Raw genomic sequence first — 26,053 nt, 5'->3', positions numbered from 1 at the left:
GCCCTGACCACCACCATCTCGAACGATGCGGGGACCGTAGCCTGATCCCCGAGCAGTGGGACGCTCGAGTCAGCTACAACATGTTGTCCTCAATGTCGGATGAAATGGTCATCACCGGGACATCGCGGCCCACCAATAGCTCCTCTTCCTCTCTCCCGGTCACCTCCTGCGCACCATCCTTAGGCGGGCTCGGGAGACCACTCGCGAAGGCGTTGGCCTAAGCCAGCTCGAGGGACATCCGAACCTCCGCCGCTCCATCGATGGCCTCGACCCCGGTTCCTCCACCCTACCTCTAGCTCCGACTAGAAGGGTGAGCCGAGGGTATGCAGCCCTCCTCCGGGTGAGACAGAAAGCTCTCCTTCCTCCCTCACCTCCTCTACGACCGGTAGGGGAGGGAGTGCCACGGTTACCGCTGCCGTAGGACCCATCGCCACCGTAGGCATCGTCATCGTTGCAACTGCAGCCGTAGTAGCCACCGACGGGGAAGAAACAAGACCCATCAAAGTGGGACGAGCCAACCTCAACCTGCTCCCCCTATCGCCCATCACGACCAGCCGTAGGCTAGGCGTCCAATCCATGTGCGTGGGAGGCGGCGCGATGGTCATCCAAGCTCGCGACGGTTTGCTACAAAAGGAAGGTAAGGCAAAAGATTATCCACGCTAAAGGACTCGATCGCATGAGCAAGGGAAGCTGTGATTACGTACGTTATCAGGGGAACCATGAAGACCCCCGGGCCAGAGCCGCCCGGGGGCTGCCACCCACACTCCTTCAGGACGACCGAAGGCGGGGGCACCCCGACCGAGCCACGGTCGGCCTGTAGACGGCTGCGGCCACTAGTTCACAGCAGATCCACCATAGCGGCCGACGAAGCATCCCTCCGGCAAGTACAAGGCGTGTCCGCCGACTCCCCAGTCGCAGGCGTACGACCGCGTCCCTCCAACTAGCCGCCGCACACCATAACGATCGGAGCTGGGGGCTGCGATGCCAACAATACCTTCGGATGGCACGTCAATGATCGTGCCCGCTTCTCCTCCCGCTCGCAGGCGATGTCCCTGCTCGCAACACGCTTCCTCAACTCAGGGGCACTTGAAGGTTCCCCCACACCATGCGCTCCACCAGAGGGCGCGACCATGGGCTCGCGGCGCCCAGTCGCTGTGACGGTGTTCCCGCAAGTCTCGCTCCCTGTAGAGTCTGAGTCATCTCCCAACCCTGACCCCAAGGGGTCTGAAGGCCTAAGCTCCGCCTCCACAGCCGTGGGCTCTCACCGCGACGAACCCGCCGGCTGATTTCTCATGCCTCTAGGCTTTCTCAACCCTCTTCTTCTTCTGCTCGTCCGCCACCTTCTTCTCGACAGCCTGCCGATCCGCACCCTCTGGTCCCTACGGGAGGCTCGGTCAGGACTTGTAGCGCTCAAGTCCCTACAAGACAAATTGACTCGATGTCAGCTGGAAAATTTGGATAAAGAAGAAAGAGGACACAAGGGGAGAAACATACCAAGTCGGGCCGCCTCCCAGCTTGGAAAGGCTCGGGTGTCCCCTGAGGGTCGCATCGCTCTCCAATTGCAGCACTTGGCCGAGGCACCCCCAAATCTTGCTCTCTGGCAACTCCGTTGATGATGCGTGTTCTGGATCCGACGGGCCGGAATACTACCACATCGTCCGAGTCCTCAGCCCCAGCTGAGTGAGCCGCCAGTGGACAAAAGTGTTGAAGACCCGCAGTCCATTGAGGCCCTCAACCACACGCTGTTGTAGTGCTGGTTCGAGGACCTCCATGTGACTCTCGTGCTTCCAAGTAGGTCCCCATGCCCAGCTCTCCAGCCTTGTCAACCTCCCTCCGGTGAACTTCGGCAACGACGCCTCCACCGGGTTCCAGATATAGAACCAATCACCATGCCATCCCCGATTAGAATCACTAGGGGAGTACAGCGGGTAGACGACCTTAGGCTTCCGCTGCAGCGCGAATCCACTGATCGGGGCTAGAAGGCCCGCTTTCCCCTATTCCTCCGACCAGGGACGCCCGACGAAGAACTTCGCGAAGAAGTCCACATGCGGCTCCATCCCGAGGAAGGCCTCACAGACGGTGACGAAGCCGGCGATGTGCAGCACTCCATTGGGGTTGAGATGCTACAACTCCAGTCCCCAGCGGTGAAGAAGCCCGCGCAAGAACCAGTGCGCGGGGTATCTGAGCCCGCGCTCGTGGAAGGCAAGGAGATGACCTCATCAGGGTGAGGTTCTGGGATGATAGTCTCTGGCTTCGGTGCTCTCCAACCTACGACCACCTTCGGCGGCAGCAAGCCCCTCCGCGTGAAATCCTCCAACAAATCCTCCCGCATGGTGGACTCCCTCTAGAGCGACATCATGCAGTGAATGGCGGCAAACGGTTCTGTAAGTCTCCCTTCTTCTTCTCTCTCTCTCTCTCTTTGCCCACTTCTTTCCCAGAACTCACTGCAGCGCACGAGAAGATTTGGGCGAAAAGGCGGAGGGGGAAGCAACGACGAATAGAGGGTGACGAAAGGACCAGCCTGAAGACCTCCGCCCCTCTCCTATTAAATAGGTAAGGGGGCATGGAGCCTAGGCGTACAGGATGCAAGCCGAGGGACATGCCCCCACGTGATGGGACGCTAGCACTCATCCATGTCATGCATGCATCATTCATGTTGGGATACGAGGTAGGCTACGCTAGCGCAAATTAAAAATTTCTACCGCGTAAACCAGGAAAACTGCCATATATGGATCACGGGATTACCACTCGACGCACTGGTGCGAAAGATGTAGAATCGCGTCGGGGCAGCGAAGTTGATCGGTGTAGTCGATCACGTGGACGTCCAGTAGCTCCTCAGCAGCTCGTCCACGTGCAGCAAGATCGTCCTCGTGTCGCGGCTCGTCATCGGCTCGTCGTGGGTCGTCGGTGGCTCGTCGTGGCTCGTTGGCAGCTCGTCGTGGCTCGTCGACGGCTCGTGCAAGTGCTGTGGGCGCAACACCTCCAAGGTATCCACACGTGCAGCGAGGAAGCGTCGCAAGCCGGACTGCTGGGTCTGCAAGTTGCAACAGGCAAGGGCGTGGGACGAGCGGTAGATGTGTTTCGGCAAAAGGTGTAAACCTAGGGCGCCTCCACCCCTCTATTTATAGAGGTTCCTAACGGGCCTCTAGGTTCGAGGCCCATTAGTACTTCTAAACCTAATCCAACTCGGATCACATCCGAATTGGGCTTGCAGCCCCTTAAGTGTGTGACCCTATGGGTTCGGATACGTATAGACATGGCCCGAGTACTCCTACTCGGCCCAATAGTCGGTAGCGGCCTCTAGCAAGACGTGCCAACTCCTATACGCACACGAAGATCATATCAGACAAACCATCACAACTTCATGTACATGCTATTCCATTTGCCTCATGATATTTGGTCTAGCTTCAAGCCGACCGCTCTTTCTCGATCCTATGATTCAGAATCCCTTTGTAGGTTAACTCTTAACCGTACGCAGCATGGCCATGCATTTTTGAATCTGATCACTCGAGGGGCCTAGAAATATCACTCTCAATCAAAGAGGGGCAAATCCCATCTTGATTGACCATGTCTCACAGCATGCTTCTTGACAAACCCGAAAGCTACCTTTTTAACTACCCTATCACGGTGTAGCGTTTGATAGCCCCTTAGTAAGTCAATCCACATCTTGAGTACATGCGACAATCTCAGGTCTAAGGACAAAGCGTACATGTTGTGTAAAGAGAGAACTACTCCTCATGTTGGGTCAGTCCTAGAACATGTCTCCACATGTGCCCACATTATTAGTTTAACATCTCCATGTCCATGACTCGTGAAACATAGTCATCAATTAATACATGTGCTAGTCTAATATTCATGTGTGTCCTCACATGAACTCCGACTAGGGACAACTTTTAGAATAACCATACAAGTAAAGAGTTCCACATACAGTTCACATAATTGCAGATCAATTCAAGTAGCCTTTAATGGATATTCAATGAACACAATATACAAATCATGGATACAATCAGATATCATCATCTCTATGATTGCCTCTAGGGCATACCTCCAACAATTCATGCATCATACGTTCATCTCATGTGCTGTCATTGCATCTCAATTGCTTTGCGTCACGTCACAAAGCAATAGTCGGCTCATCCAGAATGACTGGCGACCGACCGAGGTTCGAAGGCCGGCCCGCGAAGGGCTCGAGGCCACCTCGCTTCAAACAGAGCTAGGGGAGAAAACGCAGATGGAGCCCCAATGGCCTTCGCCCGACCTGCTCAGAAGCAGTCCGGACCATCTCGACCTTCTCGTTCGATCCTAACCTCGAGACATGCCCACAGAATCTCCATTGAGGGGAGACCAGCGGGCCACCTGAGTCAGTCTCTGGAACGACTCGGGCATCTGCCGAGAGGCGGGTTAAGGAGCAGTGGAAGGCCCCAAGCGGGCTATGCCGACCCCATCATTACAAACGACGGACCCGGATTCCGCTCAAACATGCCCGTTAGCAAGCTCACAGAGCGCGTCACTCGAGCCATCGAGGCAAGTGGCGTTAGCTCAGCCCCTCCGGTCACGGAGACTGAGGATGGGGTGACACACGAAACTTGATCGATGGTGACCAAGTCCAACGGGGCTCGGGGGCTCAGGCCGCGGTGTCCCGACTCAGGGATACAACCGACGACTTAAGTCATGGTGAAAACAAACACGGGCAAGCACCCCGATCTTAAGAACCACATCCTCCCGAGGGATGGGGACACTAAGGTTCACGGCCCTAGAAATGAATACCTAAGTGTTCAGCCTCCGACCGACTCTCCGGTCAGCCGCAGGCTTAGGGCTACACCCACCGGGTGCGCTCGCGCGCACTCGGCGGAAGCTGGACCAACAGTGGATCCCCTCCCTGGGAGCAAAGTGCCAGCATCCACTCGACCCACCTCTGGTCAAAAAAATGCCCAACTATTTAGCCTCCGACCGACTCCTTAGTCAGCCACAGGCTCGGGGGCTAGACCCACCAAGTCCGCTCGCACGAACCCGACGGAATACAGACTATGAGCAAGTCCTTCCCTCGGAAGCTGGCCACCCTCTACAACTCGGTGTGTCCCTACGGCCTTTGCTAGTCATCTCATCGAGAGCTGGGAGCCAGTATTTACTCAGGGGCTAGAATGCCCGAACCTACTCGGCTACCATACGCAACGCGGCAGACAAAGGGAAACAACGCTGGAAGTCTCAACGACAATCCGCCTCAATGGTGCGATGGGCACAGAACTCACATGCCAAAGATAAGCTTTTCATTGAGATGAAAACACAAGCCAAAGGCTTTACAATATCATGCAAAGCGTGTGAACACGGGAGCCTAAGGCTTTACAATATCACGCAAAGCGTGTGAGTACAACCTAGGGCTACCCTACAACTCGGGAACGAAACAAACAAGAAGAGCGCAATAAATAGGAAGTTGCACTCAAAACCTCGCTCGCTGACCCATCCTCGCCAATCCTTCCTCCTCCGAGCACAAGGCACCAGAGGCCGAAGAAGATAAACGAACTCAGGGAGCACAGGAGTGCTACCCCCAAAGTTCTCTCTTCCCTCTGAGACAATCTATATAAAGAAGGAGAGGTGTGGAGGGAGTACGAGAACCGCATCCTGGACACCTGGGTAAACTGGCTCTCACTGGCTCCCAGCAAGCCGCCATTGATGCCTACATCTCGTGCCTCCTCAGCATGCACCTTCGCTGCCGCACCGCCAAGTGCAGCAGGCCGGAAGGATGAGATGGAGGCCAAATGGCCTCCGGCGGTCGGTGGCCCAAGGTATGAGCGCGACATGGAGGATAAGGAGGACAAGTCTCCCCTTCCTCCTGAGGCGGCACCCTCATCCTATCATCCAGCCTCAGATTGCATGTCGGAGCCATGTTAGGAGAGTTCTTCTCACATCACGACTCCCGGACATGCCGCAGGGGACTGCGATAAGGAGGTCGAATACCATTTACGAGAGATCTTCTGGCATCATGAGGAGCGGTCAAAGCCACCCTTGGCGAAGAGCAAGAGCCTCAAACCTACCAGATCTATGACCCTGGCCGTGTCTACAAACCACGCCATGGGGACTCCAGATGCAGAAGCCCCTCTATTTATATCTAGGCGGACGGCCATGATCCGGGAACAGTTACGATACGCGTCCGTGGGTGCGCGATAAAACCGCCTAGCATCGAGGCAGCGGTTCAGCAGCCACACACTAATGGCACCTAGAATTGAGGTGACGGTTCGACTACCGCACTACAAAAGGCACCAAAGACTGAGGTGAAGGTACCGAGCCACGAGGTATCTGTACGATTCCTGCGTGGGATCATCCTTATCATCTCGGATACACGGCCAGGCCCTGCGATGCGGCCCATCCGCTCCACAAACAAGACAAAAATGAATAACACCCCCATGTGTGTTCCCCCCAACGGAACATTCCAACTAAAAGCCCCTTCACGACTTCAACAAAGTCCCAAAGGGGCTCGGAGGCTCCTGACAGGTCCATAGACCTGGGGTTCCCAACGGGACTGACTCCTCGCAACACTTAGCTCCACAAAGCGCTCGACAATAGCGCGCATCTGGGCTAGCCCAACTGCGCAATGCCAAGCCAAAACACGACCCGGCCACCGATCGGCTCCTCCGACTGAGAGGCCCGGTCAAAGCCCCGACCCAAGGGGTCCAGCCAGAAGTGGGACCACAATCCGACCCCGACCGAGTTCTCCCGACCGGGTACTCCCGAGCAGGGATATACCGTACCTCCCATACTACTCCCCCGACCGGCACGGTCGGGGCCGACTAGGACTACTGACCGGGGACACACACTTGGTATGGGCCTAGGAAGCAGGTGGGATGGATAACGAGGCGGCACCCGGGTCAGCCGGTCGTATGCAGAACCGTACCATGCCACGCGAACGCACCTTACTTCACCTGAGCTTTTGAAGTTATGGCTAGATAAATGGAATAAGAATAAATATTAAATAAGAAGGATAGAATGGGAATTGCACATCTAGGTTATTAAGGATATTCAGAAACAGGATAACTTTCCAAAATGAACTTGATCTACCCTAGAGTGACCCCTCCTTTTCTTTTTAGAAGATTAAGAGAAATAAACTTTATATATGTACACAATCACCATCAACCTAGCCCAAGCATTTAAATCATGAATGCACCTTACTTCACCTAAGATGAACCCACCTTTCTTTTAGAGTTCAAGTGAATCAAATAATAATATATGTGTACACAATCACCATCAAATCAAACCTAGGGTTTAAAACACGAAATCACTTTATCTCACGAAGAACTCAAGTTTGAATCTTGACTAGGGATACGTGTTCGTTGTAAGCTTTACACTTCTACAAAAATATCTGCATTCATCTTGCATATGAAATCATGAAACTTGAATCATTGCATATGCATCTCGTGTAGAAGCGAATCTCGCCGACGGAATGTACGAACTGCTCCCGACGACCGAGGAGGTACCTGCTGAACTGCATCAAGTCGAGGCTGAGCAAGAGCCCAATCAAGCTTCAAACAAGCTCCCTACTAACTAAGAACAGGAAGGCAAGCCCCAAAGCATAACCCAGATTTCTAAATTGATGCACTACTGATGTTGATTATGTTTGTGCATTTAAGTTCATAGGAGTTTATTGCAAACTTAGTTGCATGATCTTAGGTACCTATGGGTGAACACTAGTATGATAGGTCTAGTAGTTGCAATGCTAAATAGGGACTCAGTAAAAGTCGAGTGATTTCCTGTCACTCGTGAGTTATAGGAGTTACTTGCTTATTTGTACTGCAACCATAAGGATGACGGACGGGGTCGGGCTTTGATTCTGACTCGGTGGAATTTTCCCATCTATCTAGGAAAAGATACTAAGGTCAAAATGTGTTTAGATCTATGGTCAAGTGTTTGAACGTACTAATCTCATGCCTAGTATGCGATAGGGAAGCCTAGTACTTGATTGAACCGGGATGTGAGTAGACTGCCCCACTATCTCTGGAACGGAGTTTCTCCTGGTGCATCATGTGGGTACAAATGCAGCCACGGTACGGCGACGTCTGGAACCGTGGGGTATTGTATCCAAGGGATGTGGGCCTGACACGTGCCTGAGAATTGACGGGGACGGCTGACATGTGTGGAGGTGGACCCGTCATGGCACGCAATGTCGTGGGGTTAGGCTCACCTTGCAAGATTTAAAAACTTGATTCGAATCGTCTGCCGCTCATAGTTTGAGAATGCTTGATCTATTCTTAGCTATCTGTACCTAATAGAATTAGTTGTTCTTGACTTATTTCTCTACATTATAACGTTCTTGATAATGTTTTGAATCTGCACTATTGCTAATAGGATGACAATATTCAGATTAATTAGCATAGTTTGGTATAATCACATTTTTCAAGAATCTAACACAACATAGACAACATTGAAGTGGGGGATAATACCTTCAAGAATCTAACACAACATAGCCAACTATGCCTCTAAATTGAAGCCTTCTTAGTAACATTTAAATTTTATCATCTGCTAATAGGATAATACCATTCAGGTTATATATGAAACACCTGTGTGATTATATTTCCGAGTATGGTTTTACCTTTATATGCAAAACCCATAGTCAGCGGGATTCTGGAATGCCTTCTTAAAAAGATATGTTGCAGCATTTACTGCTCTCCCTTATGCCAGTGATGTCCCGCCACCTAAGAAACAATGTTTCCTTGGAAGTTGAAGTTTATGGGCCGCTCATTTGATGCCACAAATTATATGTAATGTTCAAGTTTATTTCGAGTTGTAGAAATTCATGACTACATCTTACTACAGGGCACCCCTGCAAAAAAAAAATGGCTCTAACATTTTCTCCTGGAGCTGGAGAAAAGAGTTCATAAGCTTCTAACACCGTAACCAAAGTTCAAACAAATAAAATTATGAAAGAACATGAGCCGGTATGTGATTTTCACTTTTTCAGACAATCTATTCTACTCCTAGCCTTATAATTATAAGCAAATTTTGATGCCAATTTTAATGGTGACTGGCACCATACTTATAAGGAAATTCTAATTGTTTGAGCAATATTTTTGCTTCTATTTAAATTAATATGTATATTTTGTATCGTCCATATATAACTGCAGGCAATATTTTTTGAAGAAAGCACTGAAATTTGCTTCCAGTTCCGATGGGAAAGAACAGAATCAGCCATGTTTCCTGATGACGAGAAGAAAAATGCATCTCCTGATCCGAGGGGTTGCAGAAGGGCGTGTGGGTGATGTAGGGCTCGATATTTCCATTTGTCGATTGCTGAGACATTGCATGGAATCATTAGACAAGTTTTTTTTTACAGAACAGTAGGATCTTTTTCACGAGATTCAACTACAGGATCTTCATTTGTTGGTTGATCTTTGTAGTTTCTGGTTATGCTACAAAATAGATAGGCATGATTAGCTAGGTTGTTTTATACCTTATTACGGAAGAAATTTCTTGAATTTTGCACTTGCACTGCTGGTGAATACGCCCATGTGGCTTTGTAATTAAAATTTGCTTTTTTGTGTATGAACAAAAAGTATCCAGTCTACAGTTGATTAGCAAGACATATATTGCCTCTTGGTTTGATTTGCATTAAAAAATCATCGTAGCTCTAGCAGGGGCAATATACTAGTACTGACATATGTTCTAAACGTAAACAAGCCTAGCTGCTCCTGCATTTTTTCCTAATGTCCATTCAGCACTGTTAAAAAAAGGCATATGGAGTCGATCATAGACGGACAGTATTGTTGGTCCCTAAAAAAATTTGAGCCTTCCTTTTCTATTTTCTTTTAATTTTCCATTTTCTTTTAAGTAGACTCAGCTCGGCATGTTGATGCCTGAATGGAATCTCCTCCTACAAACAAGAAACAACACTGCATCTTCAGCTACAATGTGCTTGCTTTACTTTTCTCAATTTTGCAGTTCTGTCAGGCGGAGGCATTGGGGCGCCGGCCGTGGCCGCCTGAGCCCAGGTTGGCCGGCGTGGGGAGGAGTGGTCCGCAGCCACCAGCGCGATACCGGCGCCACGAGGGCTCGCCTCCTTCTCGGGTGCGGCGACGGCACAAACGGGCGGCGGAGCCACGGGGCCGGCGGAGGCGGGGACGCGGCCGCCGGTGCCCGGCGCAGGGGTTCATGTCCGCTCGAACCACAGCGCGGGCCGGCGCAGGAGCACGCCCGCCGGCGCCGCGCCGGGCCACCAGCCCCCCGTCGAGGGCCGCGGAGGAGGGCGGCGGCGCGCCCCTGGGGGCACGGCGTGGGGGACTTGAGAGAACAAGAGGTTGGGAGGGGAGAGAGCCGGTGGGTGGAGGGAGAGGATAAGGTTCTGCAGTGGGCCCCTTTAGTCAGTGTAATAGGGGCACAAATGCCATTTCATGTGACGCCGATTCCCCTTCCATCCATGTTCCGTTAAAATCTAGCAGATTCATGTTCCGTTAAAATCTAGCAGATTCGTAACGGAAATGGCATAAAGGGATAAATTAGAGTTTCTATGGCACTGATGGAATCCGAAATTTTTTCATTTTCATGACATCGAGGGAATTTGCTCAATTAACTATCAGGCAATGAGATTAAGTGAGAAGATCACCGGGCTGTACCAACCACGCACAAACCGCGGAACAGATACGAAATAAACGGGAGCAGTACATTTGGATTGCAATTTCAACACTCTTTCTAATGAGTAGGCAATAAGAAAATAGAGTTCATTTGGAGAAAATATAAAACAAGAGTGCATCGTCCATTGGCAAGTACAGAAATCGACTCGCAACACACAAAGTTGGGTCCTCTACACCTTACATGGTTCAGTAGTTGACACTGAGCTTCAGATGGCACTTGTTCGCACCTGCTACTCTAGACACATTTTCGATACACGAACGTCATTGCATATGCAACTCCACTGCCAAGCTGATGCGGCTTTGCCCTTTGTTCTAAAAGACACATTCATGACAAAGTACTGAGTAAAACCGGAAACTGGGTGTTCAGGTGCTATAACAACTCCAATTCCAGCCTTAAAAGTCCATTTGTATGTAGACTCATTCATTTTCAAAACAATGTGCAATTCCTCTTGCTTCTTCACAGCCACTATATGCTTGAACATTGACCCACTTCCACAAAATTTGCCATCATATAGTGAAATCTCCTCATCAAACCCACTAGTTGAGGCACTAATTCTCACGTCTGATGGTTGTTTTGCTTCTGCCTTTACCTCTATAACAGTCTCAATGCTGTCACCTAGCAAAGCAAATATCATGTCCAAGCCATAAACTTCGCCCTGAAACCGTCCTATCAGGACGGATCCAAATCCAGCAAAAGAAGTGTCGATTTCAACATACCCACTAAACAACGGTGTGTCAGGAGATCCTTCTTCCTCTTTTATCCAAAGACTAACATCCATTAAAAAATATGGACACACATATATTCCACGACATGGGCTACAAAGTGGCAGGAAAGAGCAACCCTGTAGGTATACAATGTTAGAACTTCTCATAATATAAAAAGTATAAGCGCTATTAAAAATAAGACCAGCAGAACAGTTCGGTATAATGCTGTACAACGCATAAAAGCGTGTTCAACTGGTAGGTTAATAGAATGAATCCGACATCATTTTTTTGTAAAGAAATATCACAATTAATGGTTTACTCATGTTGGAAACAACATGACATTTCTCCAACTATGACCATAGTTACAAGTGAATTAGTCAATAGTAAAGGATCTGTTTTCCAATGAGTAAGCTAACAGCGGCTTTTAAATTTTATAGTACACCCATCAATCCAAATGGCATTTATCTACCATGATAAAAGAATAGAAGTTTTACGGCATAGTTTTTTAAAGGTCACACATTCCTGAAAAGAGAGAACTGTGTGCTACAAAAAATGAATGGTGGTTTGAAGTAAATTAAAGATCCATATCACACGTGCAACCAGTAAGGTGAAAAACAGGATCTAGATGTAACCTCAAAATTGGGTAGGAGCTTTTCCATAAATCTATTATTTCTCACACCCATGATATTCAACCTCATCCAATGCATTATTTTCATTTAAGTGACAATAGAACACTGTTAGCTGCTCTGCTACAGGATTGTGTTTGGTTCAACAAGCTACCAAAATTACAGGATTTGGGCAATCAGGAACAATACAAATGATTCTATTATTTGAAACATATTTAATGTCACCACATAACCAAATCCTATTCCAATATGTAATGGTACCATACCCTAGAAGCCAACTTCACAAAGTAATAAAATACAGTTCTGTGCAGAAGCATACCCTTCCCCTTTCTTTTCAGACAACCCAAAATATAAATTCATAACTCATATTTGCGAGTATAAAAAATAAGAGTTGACACCGACTACACTTTACATACGACCTGGTACCAGTACTTATATAGTTATATATGCATTGGCATGGCAAGAATTGGGACTAGCACTCCAAGATCAAGTCCAAACAAGTTGAAGCATATTAAAAAGCACTAAGCTCTAAGCAGACTGGTCAGAAAGGAGGCAAGCTAGATTGGAGGTAGCACCTAGGAGCACCTAAGTGCCACATAAGCACCCCGCTTAAAATAGTTGAAAACACAGGGTAAGGTAGCTAATGAAAACTTGAAGGAAACATGTGATAAGGATAACAGAGTTCACCAATTAAAAATGTATTTTGTAAAAATAAGACATGCAGTAGACTTCTATCTACTGCTTTACACAGTAGATTAGGAAAAACAAGTAGTGCCTTCAGACACTACAATAGGTAGACAAACTTCCTGAACCTAACCCCCTCACACCAACAAGAGGGTGATTTGACATCCTTTTTCCTCTACAGTAATAAGTTTTTTAATGAGTAGTCAGCAATTAGTTTTATCGTATCAAATAACTTTCCAAAGCTACCTTTCCAACTTGATGAACTAAACATCATCACAAAGCAAGGGAATGAAAACAAGGAATCATTTTCCCTATGAACTTGCTAGTACCCGGACGGTCCGATGGGAGATGTTCCCATCGGATGGCACCAATCATCAGCCACTGACAGATTCTCGCCAGGTGCTCTAACTGCCCGTCGCAACATGAAACCACAACATATGCAACATCACAGATGAATATTTGCAACATCAAAATTATTCTAGACTAGCTAATTGCATCCAACCAATTTCAGACAAAAATACCACCGAAACATCGCATGTTTCATGCAACATCGATCAAAATAATTCTGATTTATTCAACAGATCATAATAAGAGTGCTCCAACATTCAAAATGTCGCATCGCAACATTCATAAATCAAAGTTGCAACACCTCCAAACAACAGTAGAGGAGAAGCCTCGTGGACGCGGTAGACGTGTGGTCCTCATGACAGAGCTTCAATTCAGGACAAGAACAAGCATCACTTACCTGAGAAATCATGGCTGGATCATTTCTTGAGCGATTAAAAAGATAGTTGCGGAGTGGTTCCCAGGCATCACGAACAGAAAAATGCCCATAAATATTAATGGGACGAGCAAGAGGGCTTGATAATCCAAGGGAGAACACTTGCATCATCTCACAGGGTATGAAATACGGATGATCTAGTGCAGCTGCAAGTATAAAAAATGAGAATTGGACTGCACGAGAAAAGGATAAAGTAGCATGCCATTGATCATTAGTTCACCTACTTTCATCAGTATCTCCCGTCCAATACTGCACATGGTAGCAGTCATCTCCAGAAACAGTCTTTGGTTACCCTTGGAAGAACACGTAGAGGCAACGCAGGCAAAGGAGTCGTGTTGTTGTTAAACAGGTCACACCATTCTGAGAGCAGGTCACCATTCCTTTCCCAGGTAGATTCAACTATTTTTTTAGCTTCCTCCAGTGTAAAATTTTGTCCTGTAAAAACAACAGTTCCATTCAACTGGTTATTATAAAACTCTTGTTTAAGGAAAATCTTCGTTAAGGAACTGCACGAATTTTGTTGATGCAAAACCAATATAATTTTACATCACGATTTTGCAAGTTTCATTCATAACTATTGTTTCTTCAGTTTTGGAAAAGGTCTTAGATGTTACAGATTACCGAGCGGCGTTCTCTTTGGTCTAAAAAAATATGTTACGCGTGTAGTTTCCAAAAATACCAGCAGTTAGGTTCTCATTACCTTCAGGGCAAGTATGTAACGGATACTCCCAGGGCCACTTGACTGGCAGATACGGGTTGCCATCCTCGTCCCAACCCCTCATGTCGTCTTCGCTGTCCTCCTCGTCCCAATCACTCATGTCGTCTTCGCTGTCCTCCTCGTCCCAATCACTCATGTCGTCTTCGCTGTCCTCCTCGTCCCAATCACTCATGTCGTCTTCGCTGTCCTCCTCATCCACGGTGTCGCCTCGGCCGCCGTTCTTCTCCTCCTCGCCACCACCGCCGCCGCATTTCTTCTCCTCATCACCATCTTCGACGGGGCGCTCAATTATCTTCAACTTTGGATCAGGCTCACCCTGTTCTTCCTGCACAACACACCAGATTGCCTCCATGAATCGCCGCGAGGGAATCGATGGACCGAGAGGGCGAAAATCAGATTAGGGTTTGGGTCGGAGGATTTCGGTGGTGTGATGGGGTGGTCTCCGCTTTTAATTGACGTCTCGTAAGGCCGGGCGGACTCGTGGCCCTTTACCACACAAATACAGCAGTAGCGCTTGTGGCCCAATACGGCCCAACAGCGCGAAAGAACGGCGGAAATCTTATGGCAATCGAGAAAACCTCCTCCCTCAAGCGTCTTGCTTCTTCAGCAAGTGGTCCAGCCAGCGGATTTTCCTGACAACTATTTCCTTACAAAATAGATTCACAGGAAAGCTAAAATAAATAGGACCTATCGTATCTTTAAGAAGGTGGGAAAGACATTGATGTTTGATTGCATGCACCAAATGAAGCAGGTATGGATGATCCTGAATGATGAGGTTCAACCAATTTTCTTGTACCATATAGTTCACTCCTACTAGTAGAAAAATAAATTAAGTGGGATGGCTTCATCATGGATGAGTTGGTACAATTTACCCAATCAAATAAAAAAATTATTATTATTTTGAACAATTTAATACATGAATCAAATGATACAAGTAACCAAACACACCCATAGTGACGGGTCCATAGACCCAAGGTTCCCAACGGGACAGACTTCCCGCAACACTTGGCCTCACAAAGGGCTCGACAATACTGCACATCTGGGCCGGCCCAGCTACGCAATGCCAGGCCAAAAACACGACCCGCCCACCGACCGACTCCTTTGACTGAGAGGCCCGGTCGGAGCCCCGACTCAATGGGTCCAGCCAGGGGTGGGACCATAGTCCGACCCGGACCGAGTTCTCCCGATCGAGTACTCCCGACCGGGGATATACCGTACCTCCCGTACTGCTCCCCCGACAGGCACGATCGGGGCCGACTGGGACTACCGATAGGGGGCACACGCTTGGTGTGGGTCTAGGGAGCAGGTGGGACGAATAACGAGGCGGCGCCCGAGTCAGCCGATCGTATGCAGAACCGTACCATGCCATGCCCTGCGCACGCCTGCACAATGCCGCCGTAAACCTACCCGTTGCGGCATAGTGGCCTAACGAGGAGAACAGAGACCGAGGATGGAGGCCATACCGTACCCGATGACGTGGGCCGCAAGACTAGATAACACCCGTACACTCACTCTCTCTGTCTCTCCCGACTGTAAGGCTGTTCCCTTAAACTATAAAAGGGGACGGACCCCTGCTTCTACGACACGTTCACAACATGTGATAGACGTTTTTTCACACACTCCCCCACACTCTAGCGCACTCTAGAGCTCCTGCCACTCTCTTCCACTGATACGAGAACAAGGCCAGGACTCAGGAACCCCTTGTCATACTCCTCTCATTTGTACCCCCACTACGAACTTTGAGCATCTGAGCTCAGGAATAAAGTCGACCGACCGACCCTGACTAGACGTAGGGCACGTTGCCTGAACCAATATACATCCTGTATCATTGCGTGTTAGGCCACATCCGATCTAACGCAACAGCAAAAACTACAAATATTTACTTGTCGGCCAGATTTCACACCGACAGTTGGCGCCGTCCGTGGGGAAGAAATCGTTGCATTCGTGTTTTAGGTCATCGGATGGCCAACCTTCCTGCCGTCTTCGGCATGACGAGCTCGAGCGACACGATTCGCTTCGGTTTGCTGGACTTTCCCACCCCCGCACTCGGTGGAGTGTGGGTTCCTCCCATCTTCACGCCGCTCCAGGCCTTCCGTTTTAGGAGCCTGGACTTCAACGCTGATCAGCTTGGTGTCCTCTGCCTTCGTGAGGAGGCGGCTCCCCCAGCATCCCCAAGAGGAATGTCTCGCATCATCGTCTGCGAGCCGCTCGACGACCTAGATGTCAAGGCACTTGCGCTTCATATCGAGTCCGTGCTAGGCACGAACCCCATGGTAAGTGACGTGGATACTATCATGTATTCACTTGTTAACACCTTCCGCCAGCTCTCCGGAGGAGCTCCGTTGTCACCACCACGCTCACCACGCGGATGGTTCCCTTACGGCCTCATGTCCCCCATGGACGCGTACGCTCGGGACTCTGGAGGGTGATGGCGCTGCTCCCTCTCGCGCTCGAGTTCGTGGGAATGGTGGACTACGCCCTCACCTTCTTTCACGACCTTTGTGATGAGGAGCTCGAGAGCGATAGCTCCAGCATCGGCGATGCGTTGTCGCTCGACCATCCCCTGTCCCGGGAGTGCGCCATGGCGGACGCCCCGGGACAGCTCCCGGAGGCAGTGGAGTCCGCTGAGACACACACCCCACCGGACCACCGTGTGGAGGTCCTGATGCAGGTGCACGTGCATGGTGATGAGCTATGACAGCAGCAGTAGGACCAGCAGCCACTAGCACCGGCAGCCCACCGCGTCACCTAGAGCCGCACGCCTGCAACGCGGGAAGCGACACACGAAGCCGCGCCCACCAGGTTCGGCGCGACATCATGGCTGGGGAGGATGACCTCCCATAATTCGCTCGGGCCGACCAGAACATTGCCGCCATGGCAATGCTTTTGCGCAGTCTCCCTGAACCCGCTGATCCCCCGGAGCAGGTAATCCACCGGAACCTCCAGGCACTGGTGGAAACCGTTGCGGCACAGCAGGCGGAGAGCTCTGCGTCGTGTCAGCGACACGCAACATCTTGCCCAACTGGAGCATTGGGCCCGCACCAACTGAACCGCTACGTTCGTTCGCCTCAACAGCCCTGTTGTGCAGGTCAGAGCACCGTGGCCGCACCGCAGCTCGACCCAGCACCAGCTTCGCATCCCCAGCACGTGCATGAACGCATAGGGCCGAACCATGATGCGCATATTGTCATCCACGCGCAACGTGTGGCGCGACACAACACCGACGTCGACCACATGGTGGCGAGAGCGGAGGACATGGGCCGCAACCGGCCCGACGAGGAGCATGAGGAGGTGCACTCTAGGCGTGGCAGCCGACCCAACGATCGGAATGGAGACCAAAGCCCTAGCCCGGACGGACCGAGGCCCCGGACCTTCGGTCGCTGCATCTAGAAAGCGTCGTTCCCTCAGTGCTTCCGACCGCCCACCAACATCGCCAAGTAAACACTGAGGAGATGAACCCCGATGTGTGGCTTGAGGACTTCCGGCTCGCCTGCCGAGCCGAAGGAGTAGATGATGATAACTTCATCATCCAGTACCCTCCCATCTGTGTAGGGGAGTTCGTTCGAGCGTGGCTCGAGTTCCTCTGCCCAATAACATCCGCGACTGGGCGGAACTCAAGAAGGTCTTCGTAGGGAACTTCCAGGGAACTTATGTCCACCTTGGGAATTGCTGGGACCTCAAGAGTTGCAAACAGAAGCCCAACGAGCCCCTGCGGGATTACATCCACAAGTTCTCAAGGCAATGCAACTCCCTCCTGGATGTTGTCAACGCGGACGTCATCAGCGTGTTCCTCTCCGGGATGACCTGCGAGTCCTTGATCCACAAGCTCAGCTGCTAGAAGCCCCGCACCACCCACGAGCTACTCGACCTCACCACGAACCAAACCTCAGGTGAGGAGGTGGTCGGGGTGGTCTTCAACACCGGTTGGGACAAGGGTAAGGCCAAGCGCAAAGACCAGGACGAGGGCCCCTCCATGAAGCAGGGCAAGAAGAACAAGAAGGAGCAGAACCGACCGACTCACCCGATCATAGTAGCGGCGGCCGACTGATTGGGCAAGCAACCCCAGCATGGCCGAAACGACCACTTCGAGAAGCTCATGGAGAGCCCCTGCACCAACCACACCTTCCCCGTCAAGCACCTCTACATGGACTGCAAACTCCTCAAGCACTTCCTGCAGCAAGCCGGCAAGCTGAAGGAGCGGACAAGCAAGGAAGACGCAGCCGACAAGGAGGACGTGGCAAGCAAAGATGGAGACGGCTTCCCTGAGCCTAAAACTTGCCTCATGATCTTCGGGGGACCTGACGCTGACCACTCCAAGCGCCAGCGCAAGGTGCGCCACCGAGAGGTATGCACCATTGATTCAGCTATCCCTACTTACCTAAGCTGGTCGAATCATCTAATCACTTTCGACCAGAAGGACCATCCCACCTACATTCCCTGATCGGCTTGGTACCCACTCGTCATTGACCCCATCGTCGACAAAAAGCACCTCAGTCAGGTACTGATGGATGGGGGCAGTGGCCTCAACATCCTCTATGTTGAGACCATGGACACCATGCGCATCCCCCGGTCTAAGCTCTGACCGGTCATCGCACCTTTCCACGGCGTGATCCCGGGAATGCAGGCGTATTCGCTCGGGCAGATCGACCTACTTGTCACATTCAGCGACCGCGCTAACTTCCTCATGGAGGTCCTAACCTTCGAGGTGGTGGAGCTTCTCAGGTGCTACCACGCTATCCTAGGGCACCCATGTTACGCCAAGTTCATGGTGGCCCCCAACTACACTTACCTCAAGCTGAAGATGCCGGGACCAAACAGCACCATCACACTGGGTAGTAACTTCTCGCACGCCTACACATGCGACCACAAGAACTTCGAGCTCGCCACCGGCCTTGCCCACTCTGTCGAACTCCAGAAGCTCGGAAAGGAGGCTGCTCCAGCCATACCCGACTACAAGGAGACGACCGTCGTGAGCGCCTTAAGTCCGACTGAGGAGACCAAGGCAGTAGAGATCGACCCCAGCTACTCGACCAAGATGGTGTGGATCAGGACCAACCTCCCAGCTGAATAGGAAAGCAAGCTCGCCGACTTCCTACGCGCCAACCGGGATGTCTTCGCATGGAAGCCTGCTGACATGCCTGGCATCCCGAGGGAGGTCGCCGAGCACACATTACGCATTGCCCCGGGCTCGAAGCCTGTCAAGCAACGCCTGCGCCACTTCAACGATGAGAGCCGTAGGGCTATAGGCGAGGAGATCGCCAAACTCCTGGCGGCCAATTTCATCAAGGAAGTGTACCACTCCGACTGGCTCACCAACCCAGTTCTTGTAAAAAAGAAAAAATGGGAAATGGAGAATGTGTGTTGACTATACTGGCCTCAACAAGGTGTGACCTAAGGATCATTTTCCTTTACCACGCATAGACTGGATAGTCGACTCCACCTTAGGATGCGAAATCCTCTCCTTTCTGGATGCCTACTTGGGCTATCACCAGATCGTGATGAAAGAATCCGACCAGGTTGCGACCTCTTTCCTCACCTCGTATGGCTCGTACTACTATGTGACCATGTCATTCGCTCTAAGGAACACCGGTGCCACCTACCAGTGGTGCATGCAACAGTGCTTCACCGACCAGATCGACCCGCCCGACCAACCCGACCAAGTCGAGCGGTCAAAAGGCACTATCGCCGTCTACATGGACGACATAGTGGTAAAGACGGTTCACGCGAGCAACCTGATCGCAAACTTGGCCACAACATTCGTGAACATCTGAAGGTTCAGCGTCAAACTGAATCCCGAGAAATGCGTTTTGGAGTTCCGAAGGGGAAACTGCTTGGATACATCGTGTCCGAGCGCGGCATCGAAGCCAACCCCAAAAAGATCACGGCCATTGCTAACATGGGCCCCATACGCAATGTCAAAGGCATACAGAGGCTTACAGGCTGCTTGGTCGCTCTAAGCCAGTTCATTTCCCAACTCGGCGAGAAGGGGATGCTGCTCTACAAGCTCCTCAAGAAGACAGACATGTTTGTCTAGACGGAAGAGGCACAGAAGGCTTTAGAGAGCCTCAAATCGTTGCTGACTTTAGCCCCGGTCCTCGTCGCTCCCGAGCGAGAGGAACCCCTACTCCTCTACATCACAGCAAGCAACCACGTGGTCAGCGCCATTCTTGTCGTCGAGAGGGAGGAGCCCAGGCACGTGCTGAAGATTTAGCGACCGACGTACTTCGTTAGTGAGGTGCTCACTGATGCCAAGTTGTGCTACCCCCGGGTGCAGAAGCTTCTGTACGCTGTCCTGATGGCGAACCGGATATTCCTACACTACTTCACCGAGCACGAGGTTACGGTCATCACCTCGTACCCACTCGGGGAGATCGTCCGCAACCGCGATGCTGCGGGCCGGATCTCTAAGTGGGCGCTCGAGCTCATGGGGCACAACATCAAGTACGCCCCTCGCACTGCGATTAAGTCTTAGGCCCTGGCCGACTTCGTCGTTGAGTGGACAGAGATCCAGACCCCGACACCTAATGTCACCCATGAGTACTAGATGATGTACTTCGATGGGTCGGTCATGGGACGCGGCACGGGGGCTAGGGTGGTCCTGATCTCCCCGGAGGAGAACAGGCTCCGCTACGCTATCTGCCTCCACTTCAAGGCCTCAAACAATGTCGTGGAATACGAATCCCTCATCAATGGGCTACGTATCACCGTTGAGCTCGGTGCAACACAGCTCTACATCCACGGTGACTCAGAACTTGTGGTCGACCAACTCATGAAGGAGTCCTCCTGCAAGAGTCCTCTCATGGCAGCATATTGCCAAGAGGTGTGCAAGCTCGAGGGCAAATTCCGGGGGATTGAACTACATGACGCCCTACGAAAGGACAACAACGCTGCTGACTCCCTGGCAAAAATGGTGGCCAAACGGGAACCAACACCAGATGGAGTCTTCGTGAAAGACCTCCGCGAGCCATCCACCCGCGTCCGGGAGGACCCGATGCAGACGCCGCCTGGCCCCGACCAAGCGCTCGGGGGCTCCGCCGTGCCGACGCGGCCTGACCCCGACCAAGGGCTCGAGGGCTCTGATTCGGATAACACGGTGATGACACTTCATCCAGCTAATTGGAGGGCACCACTGCTCACTTACATCCTCGAAGAAGTCCTCCCACCGGAGAGGATGGAAGCACGACAAATCTCTCATCGTGCCAAGATGTTCATTGCCATCGGCGATCAACTCTACAAATGAAGTCCGTCAGAGGTACTCATGAAGTGTATCGCGACCAACCAGGGGAAGTAGCTTCTCCTCGAAGTCCACGCCGGAATTTGCGGACGTCATGCGGCCCCACGTTCGCTGGTCGGGAAAGCTTTCTGCCAAGGCTTCTACTGGCCACAGCACTGTGTGACGCAGAGGAGGTGGTCTGCAAGTGCGAGGGATGCCAGTTCTATGCTCGGCAGACTCACCTACCAACGTAGGAACTACAGACCATTCCCATCACCTGGCCATTTGCGGTCTAGGGCCTCGACATGGTCGGGCCCCTCAAGAAGGCCCCAGGTGGGCACACACACATGCTCGTGGTGGTGGACAAGTTCACTAAGTGGATCGAGGCGAAGCCCATCACCAACATCCGCTCCCAAGAGGCGGTCCAGTTCTTCCTCAACATTGTCTACCAGTTCGGAATTCCCAATTGTATCATCATAGATAAGGGAACAAACTTCACTGGCAAGAAGTTCCTGGATTTTTGTGATGGCTACGTTATCAAGGTTGGCCTTGGTCGGACACCACGGACCAACGGCCAAGTCGAACGGGCCAACGGCATGGTCTTCCAAGGACTCAGCCACGCATCTTCGACTGGCTCAAGAAGCACACCGGTTGATGGGTCACGAAGCTTCCAGTAGTCCTCTGGAGCGTGAGGATGACCCCAAACCGATCGATGGGGTTCACCCCCTTCTTCGTGGTATACGGTGCTGAGGCGGTGTTGCCATCCGACCTTGACTACGACGCTCCAAGGGTAAAGGCGTTCGACCCCGACCGAGCTGCGGAGGCTCAACAGGACACGGTCGACCTACTTGAGGAAGCGTGCAAAACGACGCTCATCCGCTCCACCCACTACCAACAAACCCATCGCAGATACCACGAGAGGAAGATCCGGGGAAGAACCCTCGAGGTCGGCAACCTCGTACTTTGGAGGACCCAAACAACCAAGGACAAGCACAAGCTCTCTCCACCATGGGAAGGACCATACACAGTGGCCGAGGTGATCCGCCGAGGCACCTACTGACTGAAGGACGACGACGGCAACATCCTCGCCAACACTTGGAACATTGAGTAGTTACGTTGTTTCTTTCCTTGACTCAGTTCATTACCAGTCCTTTTCCATTCAACACTTGCTCCTACAACACCCCAGCCCGAACACATTCGACCTGGGTCACTCAGAGGCTCCATGGGGCTGTGGCACCCCCCCCCCTTTTTAAATTTTTTCCGTATCACGCACTTCGCCCAAACAAAAGGGCGCGCCCGAACGAAAGGGCATCCCGTCCTCTAACTCACCCTGAAAACAACTTATGCTCTAGCTTGTGGATCGATCGGACCCTGCCACGACTATGGTTCCGAGCAGCTAAGCCTCGCGAGCCACGCCCGGGTTCTTAAGGTTGCAGCCTACGTCAACGGGCAGGTCAGAAAGGGAAAGGGCAAAAAGCAGAATTTGCTTAAGGGCAAAAATAAGAATGGGCAGGACTAGTTCCTATCATAATCACAACCAAACTAAAAATTGTTCACACGGGGGCTCACGGCCACGGCCCCCCCACAATTTTATTTCATACATAAAGAAACTAACTACTCCTATTCTGTTGCTCCCCATTGGCCGGGTCAGTCGGCGGCGTAGGTGGCTAGGCCAAGGGCTCCTCGGTCGCAGTCGAGTCGGTGCTCGAGTCAGTCACAGTTGGGACTGCGCCCAGCTCTACCATGGTGTGCACCACTACATCAGGATCGACGACGCCCTCCTGGCTCACGCGTGCGGCTATCAACGAGCGGCGAGCGTCCATGACCCATGTTGCGATGACATGCTCAACAATCTTCTACGCACCCGGGGACAAGCACTGGCCCAATGCCCGGATCTCCTCGAAGCTCAAGCCATCAGTGTACCCACTACAGATCACCTTGAAGTCCAGCTCGGGGTAGTGGGTCACCACCGACGTCAGCACCGTGATGCCCCGTGGAACACTCCGTCGGTGATGAGCATTTGGACCATGTCCGAGACCATCGCAAATTGGATGGCGGGTACACTGGTACTCAGGCCCGACCCTAGTACCTCAGTGACCACCACCTGCACCACGTTGCAGAGTTGGTCGAGCTCATCCACAACGGTGGACCGCTCCCTCAGGGACTGGGCTAACGCCTCCGCATTACGACTGACTGTCGCCTCCAGGACTGCACAAGAGACCAAGTCAGTAGAAGGCAAAAAAATGGCATGACCCCAGCCTAAACTCCCGAGATGACGGCACTTACTCTCATTCACGGTGACGGCGGCAACGCGGCCATCCTCCGACCGCTGCAGCTCCTGATGCAAAAGGGTATTCATCTCAGCCAGCTCTTGGCTGGCGCTCACAAGGATAGCTTGACCCTCTTCCAGCTAGTTCACCCTCTCCTATAGCCAAGAGGATTCCTGCTCCGATGACAAAGCCATCTGCTCAGCATGCACTCGGGCCCTCTGCGCATCAGTGAGCCTTCGCTCGGCATCGGTCTCCCGCTCGACCGCCCTGCGCTCTGCCTCCTAGTGTTCCCCAACCGCCGCCTTGATCTCCACCAGACAGGCCCTTGTCACAGTAAGTGCCCGCTCGGCAGCAGTCGCCCGATCAAGCGCGCTGCATTTCACCTCCTGGCGCTCCCTGTCCATCCTTGAGGCCTTCGCCAGGTGGGACTCTATCGAAGCAAGTTCCCACTTGGCAGTGGCTGCACGCGCCGCCCATTCCTGGGACTCATGACGGGTAGCCTCCATCTCACGGACAAGTTCCCCGACTCGCCGCGACGCCGCTACGTCCTGCTCCTGCCGACCATGCCCCTCCCGGAGGGACTGGGATTTGCGGGCCGACAGCATTGCCAAGCTCTATGAGACAAGCGTGCACAATTAAGCGACCATGCAACGCCAAGAGACAAGAAATGAGATCAGGATCATGGAAGAGCCTACCTTGGCAGCGCGGGGCAAGTCGATGGACGCAGCCTCACGGGCAGCCTTGGCCCTCGTCAGGAGATCCTCCATCTTCTCCATGATATGAGCGAGGTCGGACTGCACCGACAGACTGCTCCGCCTAACAAGGTCCCAGAGCCCGTCCTCCTCCCGATCACGGAGCACGAAATGCACCTTTCCAAGCTTGTCCACCTTGGCCCACACCAGGTCGCCAGCCACTTCTAACTGGACAGAAGCCCCAACCGCCACCATCTCGAACGACGCGAGGATTGTAGCTTGATCCCTGGGCAGTGGGATGCTCGAGTCAGCTACTCCGGTGTTCTCCTCAACGTCGGATGAAATGGTCATCATCGGGACATCGCAGCCCACCAACAGCTCCTCTTCCTCTCTCCCGGTCACCTCCTGCGCACCATCCTTAGGCGGGCTCGGGAGACCACTCACGAAGGCGTTGGCCTAAGCCAGCTCGAGGGACATCCGAACCTTCGCCACTCCATCGATGGCCTCGACCCCGGTTCCTTCACCCTCCTCCAGCTCCGACCAGAAGGGTGAGCCGAGGGTATGCAGCCCTCCTCCGGGTGAGACAGAAAGCTCTCCTTCCTCCCTCACCTCCTCTACGACCAGTAGGGGAGGGAGTGCCACGGTTACTGCCGTCGTAGGACCCGTCGCCACTGTAGGCATCGTCGTCATTGCAACTACACCCGTAGTAGCCACCGACGGGGAAGAAACAAGCCCCATCAAGGTGGGACGAGCCAACCTCAACCTGCTCCCCCTATCGCCCATCGCGACTAACCGTAGGCTGGGCGTCCAATCCATGTGCGTGGGAGGCGGCGCGATGGTCATCTGAGCTCGCGGCGGTTTGCTACAAAAGGAAGGTAAGACAAAAGATTAGCCACACTAAAGGACTCGATCGCATGAGCAAGGGAAGCTGTGATTACGTACGTGATCAGGGGAACCACGAAGACCACCAGGCCAGAGCCGCCCGGGGGCTGCCACCCACACTCCTTCAGGACGACCGAAGGTGGGGGCACCCCGACCGAGCCACGGTCGGCCTGTAGATGACTGCGGCCACCAGTTCACGGCAGATCAACCACAGCGGCCGATGAAGCATCCCTCCGACAAGTACAAGGCGTGTCCGCCGACTCCCCGGTCGCGGGCGTATGACCGCGTCCCTCCAACTGGCCGCCGCACACCATAACGATCGAAGCTGGGGGCTGCGACGCCAACAATACCTCCGGATGGCGCGACAATGATCGTGCCCGCTTCTCCTCCCGCTCGCGGGCGATGTCCTTGCTCGCAACACGCTTCCTCGACTCAGGGGCACTGGAAGGTTCCCCCACACCACGCGCTCCACCATAGGGTGCGACCATGGGCTCGCGGCGCCCAGTCGCAATTGTGACGACGTTCCCGCAAGTCCCGCTCCCTGCAGAGTCTGAGTCATCTCCCAACCCTGACCCCAAGGGGTCTGAAGGCCTAAGCTCCGCCTCCACCGCCGTCGGGCTCTCACCGTGATGAACCCGCCGGCTGATTTCTCATGCCTCTAGGCCTTCTCAACCCTCTTCTTCTTCTGCTCGTCTGCTGCCTTCTTCTCGACAGCCTGCTGAGCCGCACCCTCTGGTCTCTACGGGAGGCTCGGTCAGGACTTGTAGCGCTCAAGTCCCTACAAGACAAATTGACTCGATGTCAGTTGGAAAATTTGGATAAAGAAGAAAGAGGACACAAGGGGAGAAACATACCAAGTCGGGCCA

At 52.3% G+C, this 26,053-nt stretch overlaps 3 protein-coding genes across 3 annotated transcripts; 2 read left to right on the top strand and 1 right to left on the bottom strand.

The window, feature by feature from the left end:
• Window positions 1-10,654: 10,654 nt before the first annotated feature.
• LOC117838978 (uncharacterized) lies at window positions 10,655-14,871 on the bottom strand. Its single transcript, XM_072291005.1, has 4 exons — window positions 14,113-14,871; window positions 13,637-13,847; window positions 13,377-13,558; window positions 10,655-11,458 (listed from the first exon to the last, which is right to left on the bottom strand). The coding sequence occupies exons 3-4, from the start codon at window positions 13,521-13,523 to the stop codon at window positions 10,847-10,849; spliced, it is 759 nt and encodes a 252-aa protein (XP_072147106.1). The 5' UTR covers window positions 13,524-13,558; window positions 13,637-13,847; window positions 14,113-14,871; the 3' UTR covers window positions 10,655-10,846.
• Window positions 14,872-18,748: 3,877 nt separating this feature from the next.
• LOC117835379 (uncharacterized) lies at window positions 18,749-19,201 on the top strand. The gene has a single exon (XM_034714741.1). The coding sequence runs from the start codon at window positions 18,749-18,751 to the stop codon at window positions 19,199-19,201; it is 453 nt and encodes a 150-aa protein (XP_034570632.1).
• Window positions 19,202-22,055: 2,854 nt separating this feature from the next.
• On the top strand, window positions 22,056-22,403 carry LOC140221120 (uncharacterized). Its single transcript, XM_072290444.1, has one exon. The coding sequence runs from the start codon at window positions 22,056-22,058 to the stop codon at window positions 22,401-22,403; it is 348 nt and encodes a 115-aa protein (XP_072146545.1).
• The last annotated feature ends 3,650 nt before the right edge of the window (window positions 22,404-26,053 follow it).

This window comes from Setaria viridis, chromosome 9 (genome assembly GCF_005286985.2).
Source record: "Setaria viridis chromosome 9, Setaria_viridis_v4.0, whole genome shotgun sequence".
Classification (NCBI taxonomy): domain Eukaryota; kingdom Viridiplantae; phylum Streptophyta; class Magnoliopsida; order Poales; family Poaceae; genus Setaria; species Setaria viridis.
This window is presented reverse-complemented; position numbering and strand designations above follow the sequence as displayed.